Source organism: Fistularia commersonii, chromosome 17 (assembly GCF_037954325.1).
Source record: "Fistularia commersonii isolate RoL2024-O1a breed Wild chromosome 17, RoL_Fcom_v1.0, whole genome shotgun sequence".
NCBI lineage: Eukaryota > Metazoa > Chordata > Actinopteri > Syngnathiformes > Fistulariidae > Fistularia > Fistularia commersonii.
Window position 1 is genome coordinate 14,129,379 of NC_141300.1, and position 20,123 is coordinate 14,149,501.

The window sequence follows — 20,123 nt, forward strand, 5'->3', positions numbered from 1 at the left end:
CTGGCGCTCGAGTTACACCCCAGGAGGAGATCCCACCGAGCTCAGGAGGAGCTGGATACACAAAAGTACCACAAAACACACGTGGGTCTTTGCCACGGGGTCTCCACATTGATGTTTATTAGTAATAAATTATAGTCATGATATCTAGAATCTTGCAGAAAGTGTCTATGCCGAGAGAATGTTAGGAGATAGGAGTGTGCAGGGAGCGGGACCTTGTTCCCGAGACGTCCTGCCGGTGCAGATCGTGCAGAGCAGAAGGGACAGATGGACAGAAGAGCGAACCAACACGAGTCGCCGCTGTGGTTCGAGAAAAGAAACCATGTGGACGCCGTTTGTCATAAAGCTGGAGACGAACAAGTCGAACGGCTGACGTTTCTGAGGACACACACCTGTCCTGAAGCGACAGCTGGGCATCCCTGCATCAAACTTCATTTCGCTTGATTCAGTAGTAGCAAACCCTACCTGAAAGCTCTAGGCGCAAAGTTGTGTGTGTTTTTTTTTTAGTTCCCATCTACATGTAGAGTTTGAACACCCCATTACAGTCGTGAGGACGGAGCTCTGCGGAGAGCGAACACAGAAATGCAAAATAAAAAGAACCGCACCGTGCCAGTCTTTTCTGCTTATTACAGTCATGTCGGTGTCACAGGAGCAGTCGGTGGCAGACGGCGCGGCTGAGATTCAATCTCGAAACGTGGTCCATAAAACCGAAGTGCATCTAAGATCCAGTCACCCTCTATTCAGGTCTACAACAAAGGTATGCCTACGGAGAGGGCTTCACATTTTGGGCTCCTCAGGCAGGAGGGCCCGTTGAACGTCGCTGATCCCACGCTGCTTTCATAGGACGAGCCGCACGGGTCGGGGTTTAGATCCCGGTTCCACTCAGATAATTTTGCAGGGCGTTAAAAGGACAAAGAGGACACAGAAGACACAAAACTCAGCTGGCTGCCGCTTCAAGAAAACAGCTTCTTCTGCTTGAAGTAGGCGTCAAAGCGGCACTGGGCGTAATCCTGCAGAAGACCAGAGACGGGAGAGGTCACGTCCATCCTGGTGGAAATTCTGCGGCGCGAAGGACGACGCGGTCTGCGTCGCTCCGACGACGGGAGCCCTTACCATGTATCCAAACTCGATGGTGGATATCTTGGCTTGTATGATGGACCACAGGCCCCACAGGAAGTGCGAGGCGAGGGCATATCTGTGAAACCAGCACACGTTCTGCTTCCGCCACGACTCGGGAGGTCATCGTAAGTCAACGGCGCGCTTACCGGTTTGCCTCCAGTAACATCTCCTCTTCCACCTGCGTCTGGTCACTGGCCCCAGGACAACATCTCCCCTGCTCAGCCAAATAGTTCCTGATGAAATGAAGCTGCAACACAGAGGGTGAGTTTTCTTTGAATGCAAAAGAAGTATTTGTCAAAAACCAGCTGGCTTCTAAATGCGAGGGGAGAAGCTGCTCGATTCATCGATGGGCAGGAGAACCACCACCTGCAGGATTCACCAAGCTTCACCCACACCTGCGGCAAGAATACCATGATCTCTTAAGAACCCGGGAAATCAACCTGAGCGGAAACCAGACGCCTCTTCATCCAAAGAGAACTACATTCTACCACCGACTCACCGGATCCTTCATCCGCTTAAACAGGGGTGGGCAAACTTTTTAGCTCAAGGGCCGCATTGACTTTTAAAATTTGACAGACAGGCCGGGTCAGCACAAGATACGATACGTTAAAAAAAAAACCAGTTAGCAGTACATATCAGACTCGTCTGACATTTGCTTTTAAAATAAAACCAGCTTGGTTTTGAAGGCTTTGACGTTTGCTTCCATTTCATGCGTGTACCAGTTTTTCCCTCGCAGCTTCAAATCCCGCACATTCATGTATGTCAGTATGTCCACAGTAAATGCTAAATCACAAAGTCAATCGGTGTCATTCAGCTCAGGAAAATTCTCAAGTAGCTCCAAAAATGAATTAATCGCCTGCTTAAGCTCCCACATTCATTGATCCAATCATTCAATCATTCACATCAAGTATAAATTCTGTACCAATCTTTGGCGGGCCGGATTAAAAAGACCAACGGTCCGGATGTGGCCCCCAGCCCGTAGTTTGCCCGCGCCTGCGCTTAAAAGTAAGAGCCTCCCGTGCATAACATCCACCACAGGTCTGGGGACGAACCTCTGACGACGAGCGGCGAGAAGTGAATCGGCACATCCTGGCAGCCGCAGGACCGCAAATGTCCCACATCAAAAGAAAACCGTCGCATCTGCCAACATGGAGAAACAACGAATGGCCCGGCGATCAGACTCTCCGGGCCGCAGCCGAGCCCGACAACCTGGACTTGCTCGGATGTTTAAAAGCAGTCCGGGGACCCGACAGGCGTCATCCTGCCACTGACCTGCTGCTCTCTGCTGGGATATTTCTCGGGCATGGCTTTGTAGAAGGGCCACTGATCGTAGGTGTAGTCGTACATCCACTCACAGAAGTGGTTCCCAAAGTCAAAGCCCCTGAGGAGCGGAGGAAAAAGAAGCGTCAAACGCCGGCATGGAATCGTGAGCGAGAGGCCGTGGTGCATCTGCGGACTCTTCACCTGTAGTTGTAACTGCTGTACTCAAAGTCGATCAGCATGAGTCTGTCTGTGGAGCTCTGCTCTCCGTCGTGCAGCACCAGGATGTTACCTGCGTCCGCAACACAGGAACCAACAAACCGGCATCACTCACGCCGGCAGCGGCGTGCTGATACATAAATCACTGATCGAAGAACTCGACGGGTACTGGTTTCCACTTTTCCTGACGGCGAACCGGGAAAAGTCTAAGCGGTCTAATTCTGAGGATCACCGTCCTATAAAGAGGGAATCCGATTTGAAGGCCATATGTGATTTGGTGGAGGTGATGCCCCCGGGACATTCAACAATGACAAACCTGTCATCTGATCTACTTGGACTGCTTTGTCGACCTTATAGGAAGGTACGTTAGAACACGAGCTGCCCCTAATAATAACTTCACACTCCAAAGCCTCTCGGTGCATCGTCCACCAAACCGCTCAGAGAGGAGATCTGGCCGCGGAGCCATGAGGACAATCACCGACCGGATGAAGGGATTGATGCCTTACCTTCCTGGACGTCGTTGTGGCAGAAGACCACGGGCGATGGAGTTGCAGCCAGCAGTGCCCTGTGGAGCATTGGTGGGAAAAACAGAGGGGGGAAGGAGTTAGAAAGAGGCGGCCTATCAGCTCGGGTGTGTGTCGGAGTAGGAGTAGTGCGCACTTCCACAACTGCATGTTTTGCATGATAATGGGCATGCATGCACACACCCACCCACACGATCAAATTGCCAAGAGGACTTTCTGGTCACACAGGAACTGGGACATAGGTTAAACTATCTCCACATGGGAAGACATTTGGACCTTTCTCCTGAACATTGCAGATTCAAAGAATGTGGAGAACCTGCAGAACTCAGGATAAGGATGAGCGGAATTCTCTGCGCTGTGACAGTGTCACGGTGTCACGTCCACACGTGTCAAGTGTTACGAAAAGTCACGCGTCTTCCCTGTCTCATAATGTCCCAACTGTATCTGACCTGGGGTTGAAGGTCCATTATGACACCATGGGATATCTTACAGCGTCTTGAATGGAGTTGTTATCTCCATGATGTTGTGAGGTGGTATCATTGATTACACTTTGTTCCACGATAGACATCCGCCGCTGGAGAGACGACTTGGACCCGGAGCCGAAAACATTTGCTTGGTTGACAAACTCTGTGTCAGCTGTGTGGACTTTGTCTCTGAAGTCTTCCTCAGGCTACTGTGTAATGCTCATTTGACTAACGTTGTGCCACACCTAGAAGGATGACGTGGACATCGAAGGGCGTGAGACGGACACACAGCGCACAGCGCTGACAACCTGCTCACCGGAGGCTCTCCAGCTCATCTGGCAGGTTCAGCTTCATCAGCTTCTGGTACTTTTTCACATGTGCATCCCGCTGAAAGCTTAGCTTTGTCACTTGATCCATGTACCTGACAGAAATGAGAGACACGTCGCCAAAAATGAAGGAAACGGTGCACCATCAGGACAGAGGAGCGAGGGCTCAGGCAGCGCACTTACTTATCAATGGTCCCAAACAGCCACTTTGGCTCTTTGTTAAAGGGCATAACCATGTTATGAAAGCGAGCTAACTTTGTGGCGAGCTCAGCCGAGACGGCCGGCTCCGATAGCTGATCCGTGCGCATGCGGGTATTCTGCAGGGGGAGAAGACACCACAAATGCCTGTTAATCTTTGTTTTCATAAACCGAAACATGGCAACAGTACAAAATCAGAAAGGAGGAAAGCCTGTACATCAACGGGTGTTTATCATACCGGAATATATTGCTCCAGGCGTCCCTCTGGAAAGATGCCATAAAGTTTTGGCCCTAAAGTCCTCTCTGCCAATATGGCAAACATCACACTCTCAAAGACCAGAGAATCCACACCCTATGCAGAGAGGAAGAGATTGCTGAAGGGCTGACAGGACGACGTGTGACGGCATCCTGGGGCAAGTGAATCGACTGACCTGCAAGATGGCGCCATAGACTCGAAGGAGCACCTGTCGAGGTTCCTCTCCCACAGGCTGCAGGTGATCAGGCAAAGTGCACAGATACAGCAAATTGCTCAGCCCGCCGCTGCAAAACATGCAAGCAAAGTTCACTCGCTGCCCACATTTAGACTCGTAATAGACGCAGTTGCATGAAAAAGCGTAACCGTGCTTTTGAAAGCCCGCAAGTATGATATGTCACATCTCCTTCGATATGGCGCACCAAACAATTTACGTTTACATCTAAGGTACTTGTCTTATCCCCCACGTAACTTGGCAATTGAGGCTTTTCTCTTTCAAGTATAAATCAACAACTGCTTTTATAAGTTTTGTTAAATGGACAATGACAATAACATTCTCAAGTTATAAGAATAAGAATAAGAACACCTTTATTTATCCCGAAGGAATTGTTGTGCCAGAGTTTCAAGTAAAACATGACAATAATAAATAATAGTAGGAAATTGTATAAACAGTAAAAAAAATATAAAAATAAAAAATTGGGACAAACCAATACCCACTGTGAAAACAAAAATCAGCACTGAGATATACAAATTAATTTATGTATTTTAGATGAATACATTGAAGGCTAGAGGGCCAGATTTTACACAGAGGAACAGATTGACAGTTTCACTCTATTTCATTAAACACAAGTTTTGACATATTTATTTGGTCGTGTGCTGTGGGACTTTTCCAATAAAAAAATGTGCTGTGGCTCAAAAGGGTTAGGAAACACTGGTATATACTTTGGTGTCAAAGTATTTGCAGCCAGGTTAGAAATAAGCTGCAGTGAATTATTAAATAGTTCTCATTTTGACGCCCCTCCCACTGTGAGTTCTCCCGCGCTCTGATTGGTCACTTTATGGACATGCGGTCAACAACCAGGAAGTGGAGAGGGCGTAGTGCGGCTACTGCGAGAAACCGGTCTTTAAGGTGGACTCGTTCAATATTTGAATATTACACAAAGTTAAATGAAACAGTGGCAGACGCCAAGGTCTGGGAGAACATAACCTCCCCAGAAAACCATTCTAAAGCGTGCCATCGGATCAGCGTAAAGATCCTAATCCGTCATTTACCTGACGATGCTAATCTGGAAATCGGCCTCCGGGATGGTTTTCCACTGGCCGGATAAGAAGTCTCGACACCAGGCGAGCGCTCGGAGCCTCACGTCCCTGCCGACCTCCTCGGTCCTGCCGTCTCGGAAAGACTCTGCCTCCGAGTCCTCGTCACAGTTGGCGAATAGATGCGGACTTGGGGTCCGGGAGATCCTCTCGAGGGCCGCCAAAGAGTTTCCTGGGCCCCTCCGCCACTCCGGCCGGCCCCCATCGTCCGCGGTGGCAGGGGAAATGACGGCGAAAAGCCCCGGCGCCGGTTTGTCCTCTCTGCCCGAATCCCCGTCACCGCTATCGGTCACATTCCGACGGGAGTGCATTGCGAGCGTTCGGGCGAGCAGTGATGGAGAGTTGCGGTGAATTGTCGTTATGAGCCGGCGGGAGCGAGTGGACAGCAGCTCGCCAGCGACGCCGCTTAACCGGAATAGCCGAACATAACCGGGAGAGGACCGGCGCATCAGAGGTTTTTGGGACCGACCGGGGAGGCTGGCTGCCGGAGAACACGTCGTCCCAGGCACTGCCCCTGCTGGCAGCTCGCTCGATCTCACGTGACCCGGCTTCGCCCAATCAGGCGTGCACTCTCGTCCAATCACGACGGAGTCAGGCCGCTGACGTCATGCTGTCAAATTCCGGGATTTTGAGTGTTACTTCCGTGTTTTCGCGATCCAAATAAATGACGTCATGATGGTTGGTCCGGCTCCTGAACGACCCTTAATTTTGTTTCACTGAGATCAATTTATTTCAATTTATGGTCAATTTATGGTCTGTTTGCCGTTGATCAATCACCCATTCGGTGTTTTCTTTAAAAATACACATTTTATTCAAACGTCCTTCCTGCATCTAGTCTCCGCTCGCAGCTGTGTGTGTGTGCGTGCGTGTGTGTTAGTGTGTGCGTGTGCGTGTGTGTGTGTGTGTGTGTGTGTGTGTGTGTATCAGTGACGTGCAGTGAGGTTCATGGCTCGTGAGGCATTGACGTCATCACAGTTAGATTTACAAACATATGAACCCTACAGAGCTTATTCACCATTTTATTGGCAGCAGTTTAGGTGTTTTGTTTAAAATATCATATCACAATTCTTTACATATACAAACTATAGCATAGAAAAAAAGCACATTTGAAAAAAAAAAAACCTTATTATCTCTTACATTTACTTATAAATTAAGTCCATTTGCAGCTCCTGAAGAAAAGCATTGATAAGTTGCTTGTCGAAGTCTTCCATTTCGTTCTTCAGTTTTAAAAGTCTCTCTGTCTCAATGGAAATCGCTGCCAGTGAAGACAGTCGTCCTTGATCGGTCCTGTTCTCCGACTGTATTTTTTGAGTCTTTTCAGTGCTGAGAATGAGCGCTCCACTGATGCTGTTGTAGCCGGAACGGTGACCACCGGCCGGAGCAACTTTGTCGCCTCAGGAACAGTTTGGATGAGATCCATCTGGGCCAAAAAGTTGAGAAGCTGCCCAGGAGATTTACATTCATCTCCCACCGTTTGTGAGCTATACAGCCCCATGAGATTGGGAAAAAATAACTGGATGGCTGCACTTGACTTGCTAACTATTTACTGTAGCTTGCTATTGCTAATTATATTATTTTGTAGTCGAGTAGTAAGAAGCATCCCTGGGATCAGCGGTGCACCCTACCATGAGGCACTGTTAGTGCGTGCCTCACTTAATGTCTCCTCGCAGTCGTTTTATGATTCCAAGAAACACATTACAGTTATTGACGAAAAACATTATACACATCAGCTAAACTATGGAAATTTAGTTCATATATCAAAAGTGTTTTTTAGTGACATACACAAAGACAGCAATATGGCCAACAATGTAAGCATAATCATTGTGCAATCCATAGTGGGCTCAGCCGGTTGATGTGTCACCGAACGTCTCTTCTTCATATTTTGAACGGTAAATGTGAATTTTTTTTCCAGTGATTTTGAAAAAAATAAAATAAAAATGGTGAATTTAAGTGGAAAATAACTTTATAGAACATTTAATATAATTTTTTCATTTTACATTTATTTCTTTTCATGACGACAGGTGAGGCTCGGCCTCCCCTGCCTCTATTGACTGCACATCCCTGGTGTGCATGTGTTGCTCGGCCAGCCAAAGACTGGCCTATAAGAGGCGCCTTGTTTCGGCCCCCCGCAAAGACTGGGCCCTAAGAGGCGGCTTGTTTCACCCCCCTGCGAGGACTGGGCCCTAAGAGGTGGCTCGTTTTGGCCCCTACAAAGAATCGTCTCTATGAGCTGGCTGGTTGTCAGTGGAAAGGAGTGTTGTGATGTAGCTTTGGGCCGCTCCTTTATCTTTTCAACACTATAGGTATGTACACTTTATTGCAAGAGATAATGACTTCAGTTGAAAAAAATGATTACCCTTTTCTCTTGGACCAAGATTACATTCAAGTGAAGTGAATTTTTAATCTAATTTGTTTTGTATTACCCTGAGATATATTGTACCGATATATTTATAAGTGGTATAACAGGGAGCAAGCCAGTATCTGCAATGCAGACACGACTGTTTCCAAGGGTCTGAGAATCTATTTGGACTATAGTTTTTATAGGTATTCTGGCCTTGAGATCAGGTGTGTACATAAATAATCTGGGATAGAAAGGGTCATGAGATCAGACAACACAAGCAGTGACTTGAAATTTTATTTCAAATTTACTTTTTGGTAAGTTTTGGAAACATTGATTTCTTGGCATAAATCCTTTTGCCTTTATCTTCCTACTCAGAAGTACTGTCTTGGAAGATGATCTGTTTACTGCTAACCACAGTGCTCTCGGGTCTAAGAGCACCCTGGCTGGAAGCACCAATAGATCTCCCTGTGAGTAAGATAAGAACACTGGTCAGTTGCAGTCAGACGCAAGTCAAAAAATGATGTCTGGCATTTCCTCTCCTGGTCTAAGATACATTCGATAAGAGAACTTTCTGTTTTTTCATTCGATGCCACAAGCCATCCTGTTGCGATGACCGATCCATTCTGCTTGAATAGCTCCACTAAAAGGCAAAAACTATCGGTGGTTGATAGAACTGTACTTACTCTTTCTGAAGCATCTGGGCTCACAGTTATCTGTGAGAGTGGGCACGCACACAGCGGTGTTACAGTGGATATGCACCTGGTAGGAAACAAGAATTATGACGGCGAACGATGTAGAAAGAGAAGGTCATACCAAAGGAGCGTGAAAAAGACATATACTCGGAGAGTTGAATACAGTACCGGGATATTTAAAGGTGTATAGATTGCATCATCATTTGTGTTCCCTCCTTTGTTTCCCTTGTCTTTCATCTGCTGGCCTCCCTTGTTGTTCGAAGTATCAGGAGTCACGAAAGTGAGCATGTAGAAAACGAACCGCTTGACGTGGCTCGGGATTGGGACTCCCGATGAGGCTTGCACAGGAATTAACGCTGTCCGGTAGTGGTCGTTAGTGTTGGGGCAGCTGGAAGGATAATGACGAAAGGGAGATTTAGCGATTGAAACCCTAAAACGCTTTCATCCCTCAAGTCTGACCGGCACTTACCCATCGATCAACAAGTCCCACTGAGGAAGAGAGTAAGGAATGGGGCCAGCAGTTGCCCAGCATCGACCGAGAGTCAAGACGAGGTTGGGATCAGTCCTTTCCAGCAGATTAATTTGAACGTACACAGGGTCCCTGAGGACCTTTATGTAAGGGTAGTCGGATTCCTGGACGAAGGAGTTGTAGACCACGTCCTCTGAAAATGGGAATTTCCCTGGTGAGACCTTCACCGCCCAGTGACGTGCTGAACACCCAAAGCATCATTTGAGACTAACCTTCCACACAACCCTTGGTCACACAGAATCCATTGGCCAGGAGAAGTTCCACACGCAGAGGTCCGAGACCTACAGGTGGGAGTGGTGCCTGTACCACGTCGACCTCAACCACAACGGCCCTCACCTCAGTGCCAGCGTATCTACACTGTACGAGCAGACTGACAAAGCACGAGAGTTAGTCAGCTAAAGCACAGGCAGTTTGTCCTTAATCATGTCCAATCGTTTGCGACAAAAGTGCCAGAAGATGCTCTACGCATGAAACGTTGACATGCTGTCAGGAAAAAAAGGAATGCATACTCATAGGAGGTGTCCCTGGTAATAGCTCCTTTGTCCCCAACAGCCACTTCATAAAGGGAGGTCATCCTGTTCTCATAGACAACGTAGCCAGGCTCGTCCTGCAGTAAGTAAGCGAGTATTTCAGTTTTCGGCACCGCCAAATGGAAAACGAACACCGGTTGAGTGAAAGCGTCATATGAGCCTTGACCTTACCAAGACGACAGTGCCACAGGAAGTTACAGGGAATGTGTAGATTGCAAATTCTGCAGTTGTACCAGCAGGCAAGCAGTTGGGATCGTTTTCAAGGAAAGAGATGGAGTCCAAGTCAATATTTGGCAAAGTGGCATCTTTGGCCACGACGATGATCATCTGGGCGTCCTTGGTGCACTGAAGGGTCACTGACAACAATAGATCACAAGAAATGGGGATTATGATGATGTTTCATGTCAAATGAAGCGAATGGCCCCGAGGCCTTCGGTCGCTTCAGACTGGAAAAAAGATCCAAATCAGCCGAAGAGAAATACTTACCAGCTTTACCGTAGTAGCACCTCATACCGTCGAAGCAGCAGTTAATCTCCTCGCAGTATAAACCACTAATGTCTGGGGGGCCACAGGCGATCCTGCTACGCTCTGCCACATCACAAGTGTGGAATTCTGGAGACACATTTGCATTCTGGTTACTCTTGCTATTCTTTTGAAGGGTTCTATCCTGTGCTTGCTGTCCAGTCTGTTGGTTCTGCTGTTTTTTCGACGATTGTGTCTGCGTCTGCGTCTGCGTTTGAGTGTTGGTCTTAGTATCCTTGGTCTTGCCGTAACCTTGTTGAGCATCGGCAAGATACCCAAGCAGGGCAAGTGCCAAAAGACAACCACAAATCAATTTCATTGCTATTTTTTTCACAGCACAAAGTTCCTGATGAACACCAGTTGCTGTGAAAAATTCAGAGCAAATCCTCTGACTTTTATAAGATATATGTCACGATGACTCGTTGATATCTCACATTCTATTTGCTGCCTGAAACTACCAATCAAATGCCCTTGGCAGAGGTTGGTCTGCAGTGAGACTGACCGTTTCAAAATTGGGACAAACTGTAAACTTCAAGCGTCAAAGTTGCGGCATGTGAATGATATCGTATCATGAGATAGTCAGATTTTAAAATTATGGACATATGAATAATTACTGATTAGTATCTTCATCTTTCCCGCCACACTGATTGTTGTTGATGACAAATGAAGAACCTTCCTGCTTGTTTGAACATTTCGAAACTTTGACAGGGTCTGTATGACCCACCCAGTTTGGGTTATGAAATCTCTCTATTGCAAGGCTGAACAAAGCAAACAACTCTTGTTATCTTAAAGTGCACTTTGCCATTGCGGAAAGGCACAACATAACGATGCTCAACGGACCTAAAATAAAAGACAAGAGGGGCACCACAATTTATCTTTCATAAAACCACGTACACTACTTGGTAAATGGTCTCCGTTTCAGCTGTGCTTTCATGCCTTGGTGGTTTGAAAGCTTTTTGCATTGGCTCACATTCATACGTGTAAATTAGAGGGTGAACGGTTGTGTGTGTCTAAAGTCCAGTGTCAAACCAGATTCAACACAAATTACATTTCATGTAATACACAAAACAACTCCGATCATTTCAGATGATTTGACTGCCCGTCAGCGCATGCTAAGACCAAAATGAAGACGTGATAGTTTGAATTTCGTTGAATATAAACCTCATATTTTGCAGAAATCAACGGAAAACATACAAATATTCCGGGGGTGAATTCTAGACAGGCGGCGGGGTGGTTAGCACTTTCTGTGTGGCGGTTGCATGTTCTTCCCATGTCTGCGTGGGTTTCCTCCCACAGACCAAAAACATGTGACGGATTAATTGGAAAAAAATGGGAAAATTGTCCAGAATGAGTGAGTGAGTGATTGAATGGCTGTCTATCTTTATTTGGGGCCCTGCATTGACTGGCGACCGGTCCAGGGTGTACCCCGCCTCTTGCCCGATGACGGCTGGGATAAGCTCAAACGCCCCCGCGACCCCGAGTGCAGATGATGGACGGATGGATGGATGGATGAATTATAGACATCGCACACTGTACAACTTCCAATGATGGTGAGAGAATGAACTTCACATTCCTGTACTCTTCTCTGCCAGTAGGATATTAGCACTTACACTCAAAGCATGTTAGCCTTTCCTGTGAAGCTTGCTGCTTGCTTTGCGGCGGCGGGACGCAAGAGGTCGAGCAATCGTCTTTGGAACTGAACGTTCTTGGTTCAATTCCCAGCTCCTCCTAGTGTGTCGAAGTGTTGTTGAGCAAGACACCGAACCCCTAACTGCTCCCCTGGCGCTGGTCATCCAGGATGGGTTCTTTGCAGTGAACGGATTTCCAATTGGGATCAATAAAGGATGAATTATTATTATGAAGTAAAAAACAAATGACTAATAGTTATCCCTCACGTGTTGTCCCAATCAGTCCAACAGAGGGACGGCACATGTTAGATGTTCTGGGACAAGGTCAGAGAATCCAGACTGAGATGGTTTGGTCCTGCACAGAGGAGGGCTGGGGGATATATTGGTGGAAGGATGCTGAGGTCGGAGCTGCAAGGCAGGAGGTCTAGACGAAGATCTATGGATGTAGTGAAAGAGGACATGAAGTTTGTCGGTGTGAGAGAGGAGGATACAAGATTCTTACTAGGACTAGCTGTTAGAGATCCCTAAGTTTCAGCACGAGCATTGTGTGGGGTTGTAGGAGTCCTCTTGGTCGGGGTGGACTTTGCAGAGATCGTAGGGTTCCCCCGATACAACCCGCCATCAGTTGTGAGAATAGAGTTGGATGGAGGAGATTGTGGAGACCCCTGAAGGGAAAAGTCGAAAGGAAAAGAAGTCGTCCCTCGCTCCCCCTGCCAAGAAGCCATAACTTTTAAAAGTATAGTCCTTTGCCCCCAATGTGAGCCAGGAGGCAAGAGAAAGAGCAGATCTTGCCAGTTCCACGTACAGACAAAAACCAGTGGAAACATCCTGGGGCCGGTGCAGTTTGTTTACCTTCGTATGAATATGGATGTGGGCTATTATTCATATACACACACACACACGCACAGAGCGTGTCATACAATATACCCTTAAAGGCCCTGCGTGACAACGTGGGAGCAGGTGCTGCATACAGTCTGAGATGGAGATAAGCCAGGAGGCTCCCTTAGAGTTTGATTTAGTGCTTCACGCCAAGTCCTACCTTAACATGAACTTTTTTTCTGTGTTGCAAAATGTACTTTGGCAAAACATACAGGGTGACATGTCACACTAAGGGCGGGTGGACCTGATTCAGGGTCAAGATAACTTTGTTGATACCACAAGCTTGTGGCCACTTCACAATATTCATAGAAGTCACAATTCCAAGTGATGAATCATTTTGTGCATTCAGTCATATCGACCCAAAAATGAATTCATATCTTATATCTGTTGCTCCCCGTGGAACCTGAACTCCCACCCTTTTCTGTTTGACTTTAGTAAAAACAAGTCTCTTAACTTATAATGCTGCCGCTGATGACAACAATGACGATGATGATAGTAACGATAATGATGATAATCATATCATAAACTCTGCATATTCACCTTATTTTTCCTGTCTTTGGTCAACCGTTTCATGAGTTCAGTCAATACCGTTTCATTGGCTGAGATTTTTGTTTATCAGAGTTGGAGGATTTGTGTGGGCAATGTTCAGAAGGGGCGGGAATGCCATCAAAGTAAGTCAGTGCACTCTATTATAAAAGTAGGACAAACTCTATCGGTTTCTTTACAGCACCTTGTGAACAGATCACTTGTTGCTGTGGAGTCATGATGATGAAGTGGACCTCTGTGTGCCTTGTGGCACTAGCCATTCTTGGCACCTCCTGTGACGCTCAGTGGAGTTTGTACCACTCAAAACCTGAACCCCAGAAGCCGCCGCAGAGACAGGATACCCAGTCGGCCAAGACTACAGATCCCCAGCAAAAGCAGAAACATGAGAAACCACTCACTTGGCAGTACCCTCTAGACCCCAAGCCCGACACCACCGCTCCGATGCCAGTCGAGAGGAAGTCGCCAGTCGCTGCTTCATCTATTAGTATTGAGTGCAGAGAGAGAGATGCAGTTATCAGAGTAGAGAAGGACATGTTTGGTATCGGGCAGGAGATCAATCCTGCCGACCTGATGATTGGTCAGTGCGCTGTTGTCGGAGTGGACGGTCCTGCTTTCGTTCTCCAGGTTGATTTGCATGACTGCAACAGCAGAACAGTGGTGAGAACAATCCCAAATCTTTATGATGACCTATTTCGAATGATGCTCTATCTTTCTATTGTGCACTTTGTCTTTTTTGCATTCATCTTCTTCAAATGGCTTTTGACTACTTTCTTGCAAACGGGCACGTTTTCAGGCACTGTTGTTGTTCCTCGGCTCACAACGGTCTCTTCGTAATTATGATTGTCATTTATTGCCAGGTGGTCGACGATTACCTCATCTACATATTCACTGTCAACTACAACCCGTCCGGTCTGGGTGGTTCTCCTGTTGTGAGGACCATGAAAACGGTCGTGTTTGCAGAATGCCACTATCCAAGGTGTGTACTGTTGGTTGTTGGTGAAGCGAAAAACAGATGTTTCCCAACCAAAAAGAGGAGCGAGTACATCCGAATGCTTTGCAAGAGGAATGGCTTTCGCTCCACCTCAATGAAATACAATGTCTAAGTTTGCCAGTGTTGGCTCTCCATACGTGTCGATTAATTATCAGGCGCTCAATGTTAAAAAGACTCGTTTAAATCTTCAGGAAGCTCAACGTCAGCAGTCAAGCCATCCAACCCCACTGGATCCCTTTTGCGGCAATTAAAGTGTCCGAGGAGTTCTTGTACTTCTCCTTGAGACTCATGACTGGTGAGTTCACTCAGAATTCATTATGTTTGTCCATGGAAGTGTAACTACTGTGTATTTCCTGACCTCGCTCAAATCTTTCCCCTCTGTAAAGATGACTGGCAGCACGAGAGGGGAAGCTCTTCATACTACTTGGGAGACATGATTAAACTTGAGGCATCGGTCAAGCAATACTTCCACGTGCCTCTCCGCGTCTACGTGGACACTTGTGTGGCCACCTTGGTGCCTGACCCTTCTTCCAACCCCAGATATGCCTTCATCGATAACTACGGGTAGGGTACTTGGATAGGGTACCGATGGCTTTGCTCATTGGGAGGTGTAGGCGTCGTCCCCACCTCTGACGTCTGCCGGTTCTTTCCCTGCACGCAGGTGTTACTTCGATGGAAGGCTAACTAACTCTGAGTCCAGATTCATGCCTCGCACAGTCGAGAACTTGCTTCACTTCCAGCTGGAGGCCTTCAGGTTCCAGCTTGCTGACAGCGGAATGGTGAGATTTCTCCTGTTTGAATAATTGTTTTTTTTTTTTGGCTGTAGAGCAAAAGTATCAGCAAGATGGTACTAATCTTCAACCTTCACCATTGTTCCCTTAGATGTACCTAACATGTCACTTGAAAGCAACAACCACAGGCGTTCAGTATGATAACAAGCACAGAGCCTGTCACTTCCACAACGGGTGAGTTGGTGTCCGGAAGGACGGTGCGATTGGAAAATCCCCATCTTGTCTTATATCTGTGACTGGATTGCATTTTAATCTCTTCTTAGGTGGAGGGAGGCCAGTGGAGCCGACGGAGTGTGTGGAAACTGTGACGCTGGTCAGGACAACAGCCAAACACAAGGCCACGGCCAAAGCCACGGACAGGGCCATGGACAGGGACATGGACAGGGCCATGGACAGGGACACGGACAGGGATGGACTCCTGGTGGAGGTCAATCAAACACTGGGGGCTCAAAGCAGCAACAGGGCATGTCCTGGAATCCTGGTGCAACAACCATAGGTTCTGGAAGGAAGATGCGTGATGTTTCCAAAACTCAATGTAAGTTCCATAAATTGCATGTATTGTTTGGGACTCTCTTTTTGTACCTTGTGTGTCGTAAGGACGATGCCTTGGCCTGTCCTGTAACCACTTTCCCTTGTCTTCTTTATCAGATGTTGAGTGGGAAGGCGATGTCACCCTGGGTCCCATCTACGCTGAGGAGAGGGTGGTTGCCTAATTTAATAACCCCTTCAAGGCTATGATCATCAAAATAAACATTCTCACTGGTTCATGGCTGCCTGCAGTTCTTCTCTTCCTCAAATTTCTTGCCACTACATACAAGAAAGTCCACTTTTCTTGCTTTGAATGCAAATTGAATATGCATTTCAAATGAGTGTATAGAAGCGACCTTGCAAACAAGACAAACTCTCTGCGTCATAAAAGAATTATGTTACGTATCACACACATCTTTTTGTCCAGGATGTGGATTGTAAAATCATTCCATTTAATGGAAATAAAAATGCAAATGTTGGAACTCTTGTGTCATAACCTGCGTGCAATAGAACCGTCACAGCAAAGACGACGCTAAACGACCAACAAACCGGGAGAGTTCGATTTAAAAACATGCACCAAATGTGCAGTGAAACATTTACTAATAAAAACACAAACGTTCACGACTCCCCGCATCCAAAACCCATTTTCTGTAACGTGAGGTGTTCAGTCCTGCTGCTGTTTGCCGACTCAGGCACGACCGCCTGCTTCCCCAGGAGCGGCGGCCGTCCACGCATGGCAGCATCTGGTACTGCAGCTTCCCATTGTTACCCTTGCGTTGGGTTGGTTTTGCGCAGCGTCGTCCCTGGGCGGCGGCAGTGGATTCTGCGTCGGACACGGTGCGCACTTTTAGCAACAGGCCGCCGCGCTGGAGGCGGGGGTTCGTTTCACTTTCATTTGCTCAACGGTTTGCGTCAGCGCACCCCCTCACACATCTGTTTCCTACACTGTCAGTAAGGGGAGGCTTCAGGTCCACGACCCACCCGATCGGGGGAGGGGAAACAGGGATGAGGCAAGCAGAAAGAGGGGGAGAGAGAAAGAGAGAGAGGAGCGAGCAGCACACCGCCGTCCACGGTTGATCCTGGCCTCTGTCCTGGATGAGACTTTGGCAAAACATACAGGGTGACATGTCACTCTGAGGGCGGGTGGACCTGATTCACGGTCAAGATAACTTTGTTGATACCACAAGCTTTTGGCCAATTTACAATATTCATCAGGATAGAAGTCACAATTCTTAGCGGTGAATCATTTTGTGCATTCAGTCATATGGACCGAAAAATGAATTCATATTTTATATCCGTTGCTCCCTGTGGAGCCCGAACTCCCACCCTTTTCTGTTTGACTTTAGGAAAAACACGTCTCTTAATTTATAATGCTGATAATGATGACAATGATGATGATGACGATGATGATGATGCTGATGCTGATGATAATTACGATCATGATAATAGTGATATCGTAAACTTACATATTCACCTTATTTTCACAGCCTTTGGTCAACCGCTGCATGACTTCAGTCAATACCGTTTCATTGGCTGAGATTTTTGTTGATCAGATTTGGAGGATTTGTGTGGGCAATGTTCAGAAGGGGCGGGAATGCCATCAAAGTAAGTCAGTGCACTCTATTATAAAAGCAGGACAAACTCTATTGGTTTCTTTACAGCACCTTGTGAACGGATCACTTGTTGCTGTGGAGTCATGATGATGAAGTGGACCTCTGTGTGCCTTGTGGCACTAGCCATTCTTGGCACCTCCTGTGACGCTCAGTGGAGTTTGTACCACTCAAAACCTGAAACCCAGAAGCCGCCGCAGAGACAGGATACCCAGTCGGCCAAGACTACAGATCCCCAGCAAAAGCAGAAACATGAGAAACCACTCACTTGGCAGTACCCTCTAGACCCCAAGCCCGACACCACCGCTCCGATGCCAGTCGAGAGGAAGTCGCCAGTCGCTGCTTCATCTATTAGTATTGAGTGCAGAGAGAGAGATGCAGTTATCAGAGTAGAGAAGGACATGTTTGGTATCGGGCAGGAGATCAATCCTGCCGACCTGATGATTGGTCAGTGCGCTGTTGTCGCAGAGGACGGTCCTGCTTTCGTTCTCCAGGTTGATTTGCATGACTGCAACAGCAGAACAGTGGTGAGAACAATCCCAAATCTTTATGATGACCTATTTCGAATGATGCTCTATCTTTCTATTGTGCACTTTGTCTTTTTTCATTCATCTTCTTCAAATGGCTTTTGAATACTTTCTTGCAAACGGGCACGTTTTCAGGCCCTGTTGTTGTTCCTCGGCTCACAACGGTCTCTTCGTAATTATGATTGTCCCTTATTGCCAGATGAAAGACGATGCCCTCATCTACATATTCACTGTCAACTACAACCCGTCCGCTCTGGGTGGTTCTCCTGTTGTGAGGACCATGAAAGCAGTCGTGTTTGCAGAATGCTACTATCCAAGGTGTGTACTGTTGGTTGTTGGTGAAGCGAAAAACAGATGTTTCCCAACCAAAAAGAGGAGCGAGTACATCCGAATGCTTTGCAAGAGGAATGGCTTTCGCTCCACCTCAATGAAATACAATGTCTAATTTTGCCAGTGTTGGCTCTCCATACGTGTCGATTAATTATCAGGCGCTCAATGTAACAAGACTTGTTTAAATCTCAGGAAGCTCGACGTCAGCAGTCAAGCCATCCAACCCCACTGGGTCCCTTTTGCGGCAATTAAAGTGTCCGAGGAGTTCTTGTACTTCTCCTTGAGACTCATGACTGGTGAGTTCACTCAGAATTCATTATGTTTGTCCATGGAAGTGTAACTACTGTGTATTTCCTGACCTCGCTCAAATCTTTCCCCTCTGTAAAGATGACTGGCAGCACGAGAGGGGAAGCCCTTCATACTACTTGGGAGACATGATTAAACTTGAGGCATCAGTCAAGCAATACTTCCACGTGCCTCTCCGCGTCTACGTGGACACTTGTGTGGCCACCTTGGTGCCTGACCCTTCTTCCAACCCCAGATATGCCTTCATCGATAACTACGGGTAGGGTACTTGGATAGGGTACCGATGGCTTTGCTCATTGGGAGGTGTAGGCGTCGTCCCCACCTCTGACGTCTGCCGGTTCTTTCCCTGCACGCAGGTGTTATTTCGATGGAAGGCTAACTAACTCTGAGTCCAGATTCATGCCTCGCACAGTCGAGAACTTGCTTCACTTCCAGCTGGAGGCCTTCAGGTTCCAGCTTGCTGACAGTGGAATGGTGAGATTTCTCAGTTTTTTTCTGCCTGTAGAGAAAAAGTACCAGCAGGATGGTACTAATCTTCAACCTTCACCATTGTCCCCTTAGATGTACCTAACATGTCACTTGAAGGCAACGACCACAGGTGTTCAGTATGATAACCAGCACAGAGCCTGTCACTTCCACAACGGGTGAGTTGGCGTGGGTTCACTTGCGGTCCGGGCGGACAGTCCGATTGGAAAATCTTCTCGTCTTATAACTGTGACTGGATTGCATTTTAATTTCTTCTTAGGTGGAGGGAGGCCAGTGGAGCCGACGGAGTGTGTGGAAACTGTGACGCTGGTCAGGACAACAGCCAAACACAAGGCCACGGCCAAAGCCACGGCCAAAGCCATGGACAGGGACATGGACAGGGCCATGGACAGGGACACGGACAGGGATGGACCCCTGGTGGAGGTCAATCAAACACTGGGGGCTCAAAGCAGCAACAGGGCATGTCCTGGAATCCTGGTGCAACAACCATAGGTTCTGGAAGGAAGATGCGTGATGTTTCCAAAACTCAATGTGAGTTCCATAAATTGCATGTATTGTTTGGGACTCTCTTTTTGCACCTTGTGTGTCGTAAGGACGATGCCTTGGCCTGTCCTGTAACCACTTTCCCTTGTCTTCTTTATCAGATGTTGAGTGGGAAGGCGATGTCACCCTGGGTCCCATCTACGCTGAGGAGAGGGTGGTTGCCTAATTTAATAACCCCTTCAAGGCTATGATCATCAAAATAAACATTCTCACTGGTTCATGGCTGCCTGCAGTTCTTCTCTTCCTCAAATTTCTTGCCACTACATACAAGAAAGTCCACTTTTCTTGCTTTGAATGCAAATTGAATATGCATTTCAAATGAGTGTATATATTACACACAGGAGGCAGAAACTAGTGTGTCACATGTGATTTCTTCCTGGAATACACAAGTCAATATGTTTTAGACAGAGTGGTGAGTGACTGCTGGCAGCCAGACGCCGACAACCGCTGTTTGTGCGCGAGGCCTGAGCAGTCAACCAGCCGCTGTTGTGTCACTACCGCCGACCCCGGTCAAAGTAAGAATTACAACAGCGTCAATTCAAACATTTCCACTATAATATGGGTGAGTGCCATCTGAAATCAAAACAACAACAATATAACAAAGAAAAACATAAATGTCAGGGGTGTCTCCACATCCAACAATACCAATCTAATTATCAAAACAGTC

General features: G+C 47.2%; 4 protein-coding genes across 4 annotated transcripts; 2 read left to right on the top strand and 2 right to left on the bottom strand.

Annotated features, from left to right (window-relative positions):
• Window positions 1-89: 89 nt before the first annotated feature.
• chkb (choline kinase beta) lies at window positions 90-6,195 on the bottom strand. Its single transcript, XM_086163365.1, has 11 exons — window positions 5,633-6,195; window positions 4,539-4,647; window positions 4,346-4,459; window positions 4,093-4,226; window positions 3,900-4,004; window positions 3,102-3,160; window positions 2,581-2,668; window positions 2,389-2,497; window positions 1,263-1,363; window positions 1,111-1,192; window positions 90-1,007 (listed from the first exon to the last, which is right to left on the bottom strand). Exons 1-11 carry the CDS (start codon window positions 6,124-6,126, stop codon window positions 951-953), a joined length of 1,452 nt encoding a protein of 483 aa, XP_086019491.1. The 5' UTR covers window positions 6,127-6,195; the 3' UTR covers window positions 90-950.
• A 2,086-nt stretch (window positions 6,196-8,281) lies between these two features.
• LOC147225286 (zona pellucida sperm-binding protein 4-like) lies at window positions 8,282-10,656 on the bottom strand. Its single transcript, XM_086163366.1, has 8 exons — window positions 10,256-10,656; window positions 9,941-10,125; window positions 9,749-9,846; window positions 9,452-9,609; window positions 9,180-9,372; window positions 8,879-9,098; window positions 8,702-8,777; window positions 8,282-8,483 (listed from the first exon to the last, which is right to left on the bottom strand). Exons 1-8 carry the CDS (start codon window positions 10,608-10,610, stop codon window positions 8,386-8,388), a joined length of 1,383 nt encoding a protein of 460 aa, XP_086019492.1. The 5' UTR covers window positions 10,611-10,656; the 3' UTR covers window positions 8,282-8,385.
• A 2,819-nt stretch (window positions 10,657-13,475) lies between these two features.
• LOC147225287 (zona pellucida sperm-binding protein 3-like) lies at window positions 13,476-15,893 on the top strand. Its single transcript, XM_086163542.1, has 8 exons — window positions 13,476-14,001; window positions 14,202-14,320; window positions 14,527-14,630; window positions 14,722-14,899; window positions 14,997-15,114; window positions 15,218-15,300; window positions 15,390-15,661; window positions 15,775-15,893. Exons 1-8 carry the CDS (start codon window positions 13,561-13,563, stop codon window positions 15,837-15,839), a joined length of 1,380 nt encoding a protein of 459 aa, XP_086019668.1. The 5' UTR covers window positions 13,476-13,560; the 3' UTR covers window positions 15,840-15,893.
• Window positions 15,894-17,350: 1,457 nt separating this feature from the next.
• Window positions 17,351-19,674, top strand: LOC147225288 (zona pellucida sperm-binding protein 3-like). The gene is made up of 9 exons (XM_086163313.1): window positions 17,351-17,791; window positions 17,991-18,109; window positions 18,314-18,417; window positions 18,509-18,686; window positions 18,784-18,901; window positions 18,989-19,071; window positions 19,173-19,222; window positions 19,337-19,444; window positions 19,558-19,674. The coding sequence occupies exons 1-9, from the start codon at window positions 17,351-17,353 to the stop codon at window positions 19,620-19,622; spliced, it is 1,266 nt and encodes a 421-aa protein (XP_086019439.1). The 3' UTR covers window positions 19,623-19,674.
• The last annotated feature ends 449 nt before the right edge of the window (window positions 19,675-20,123 follow it).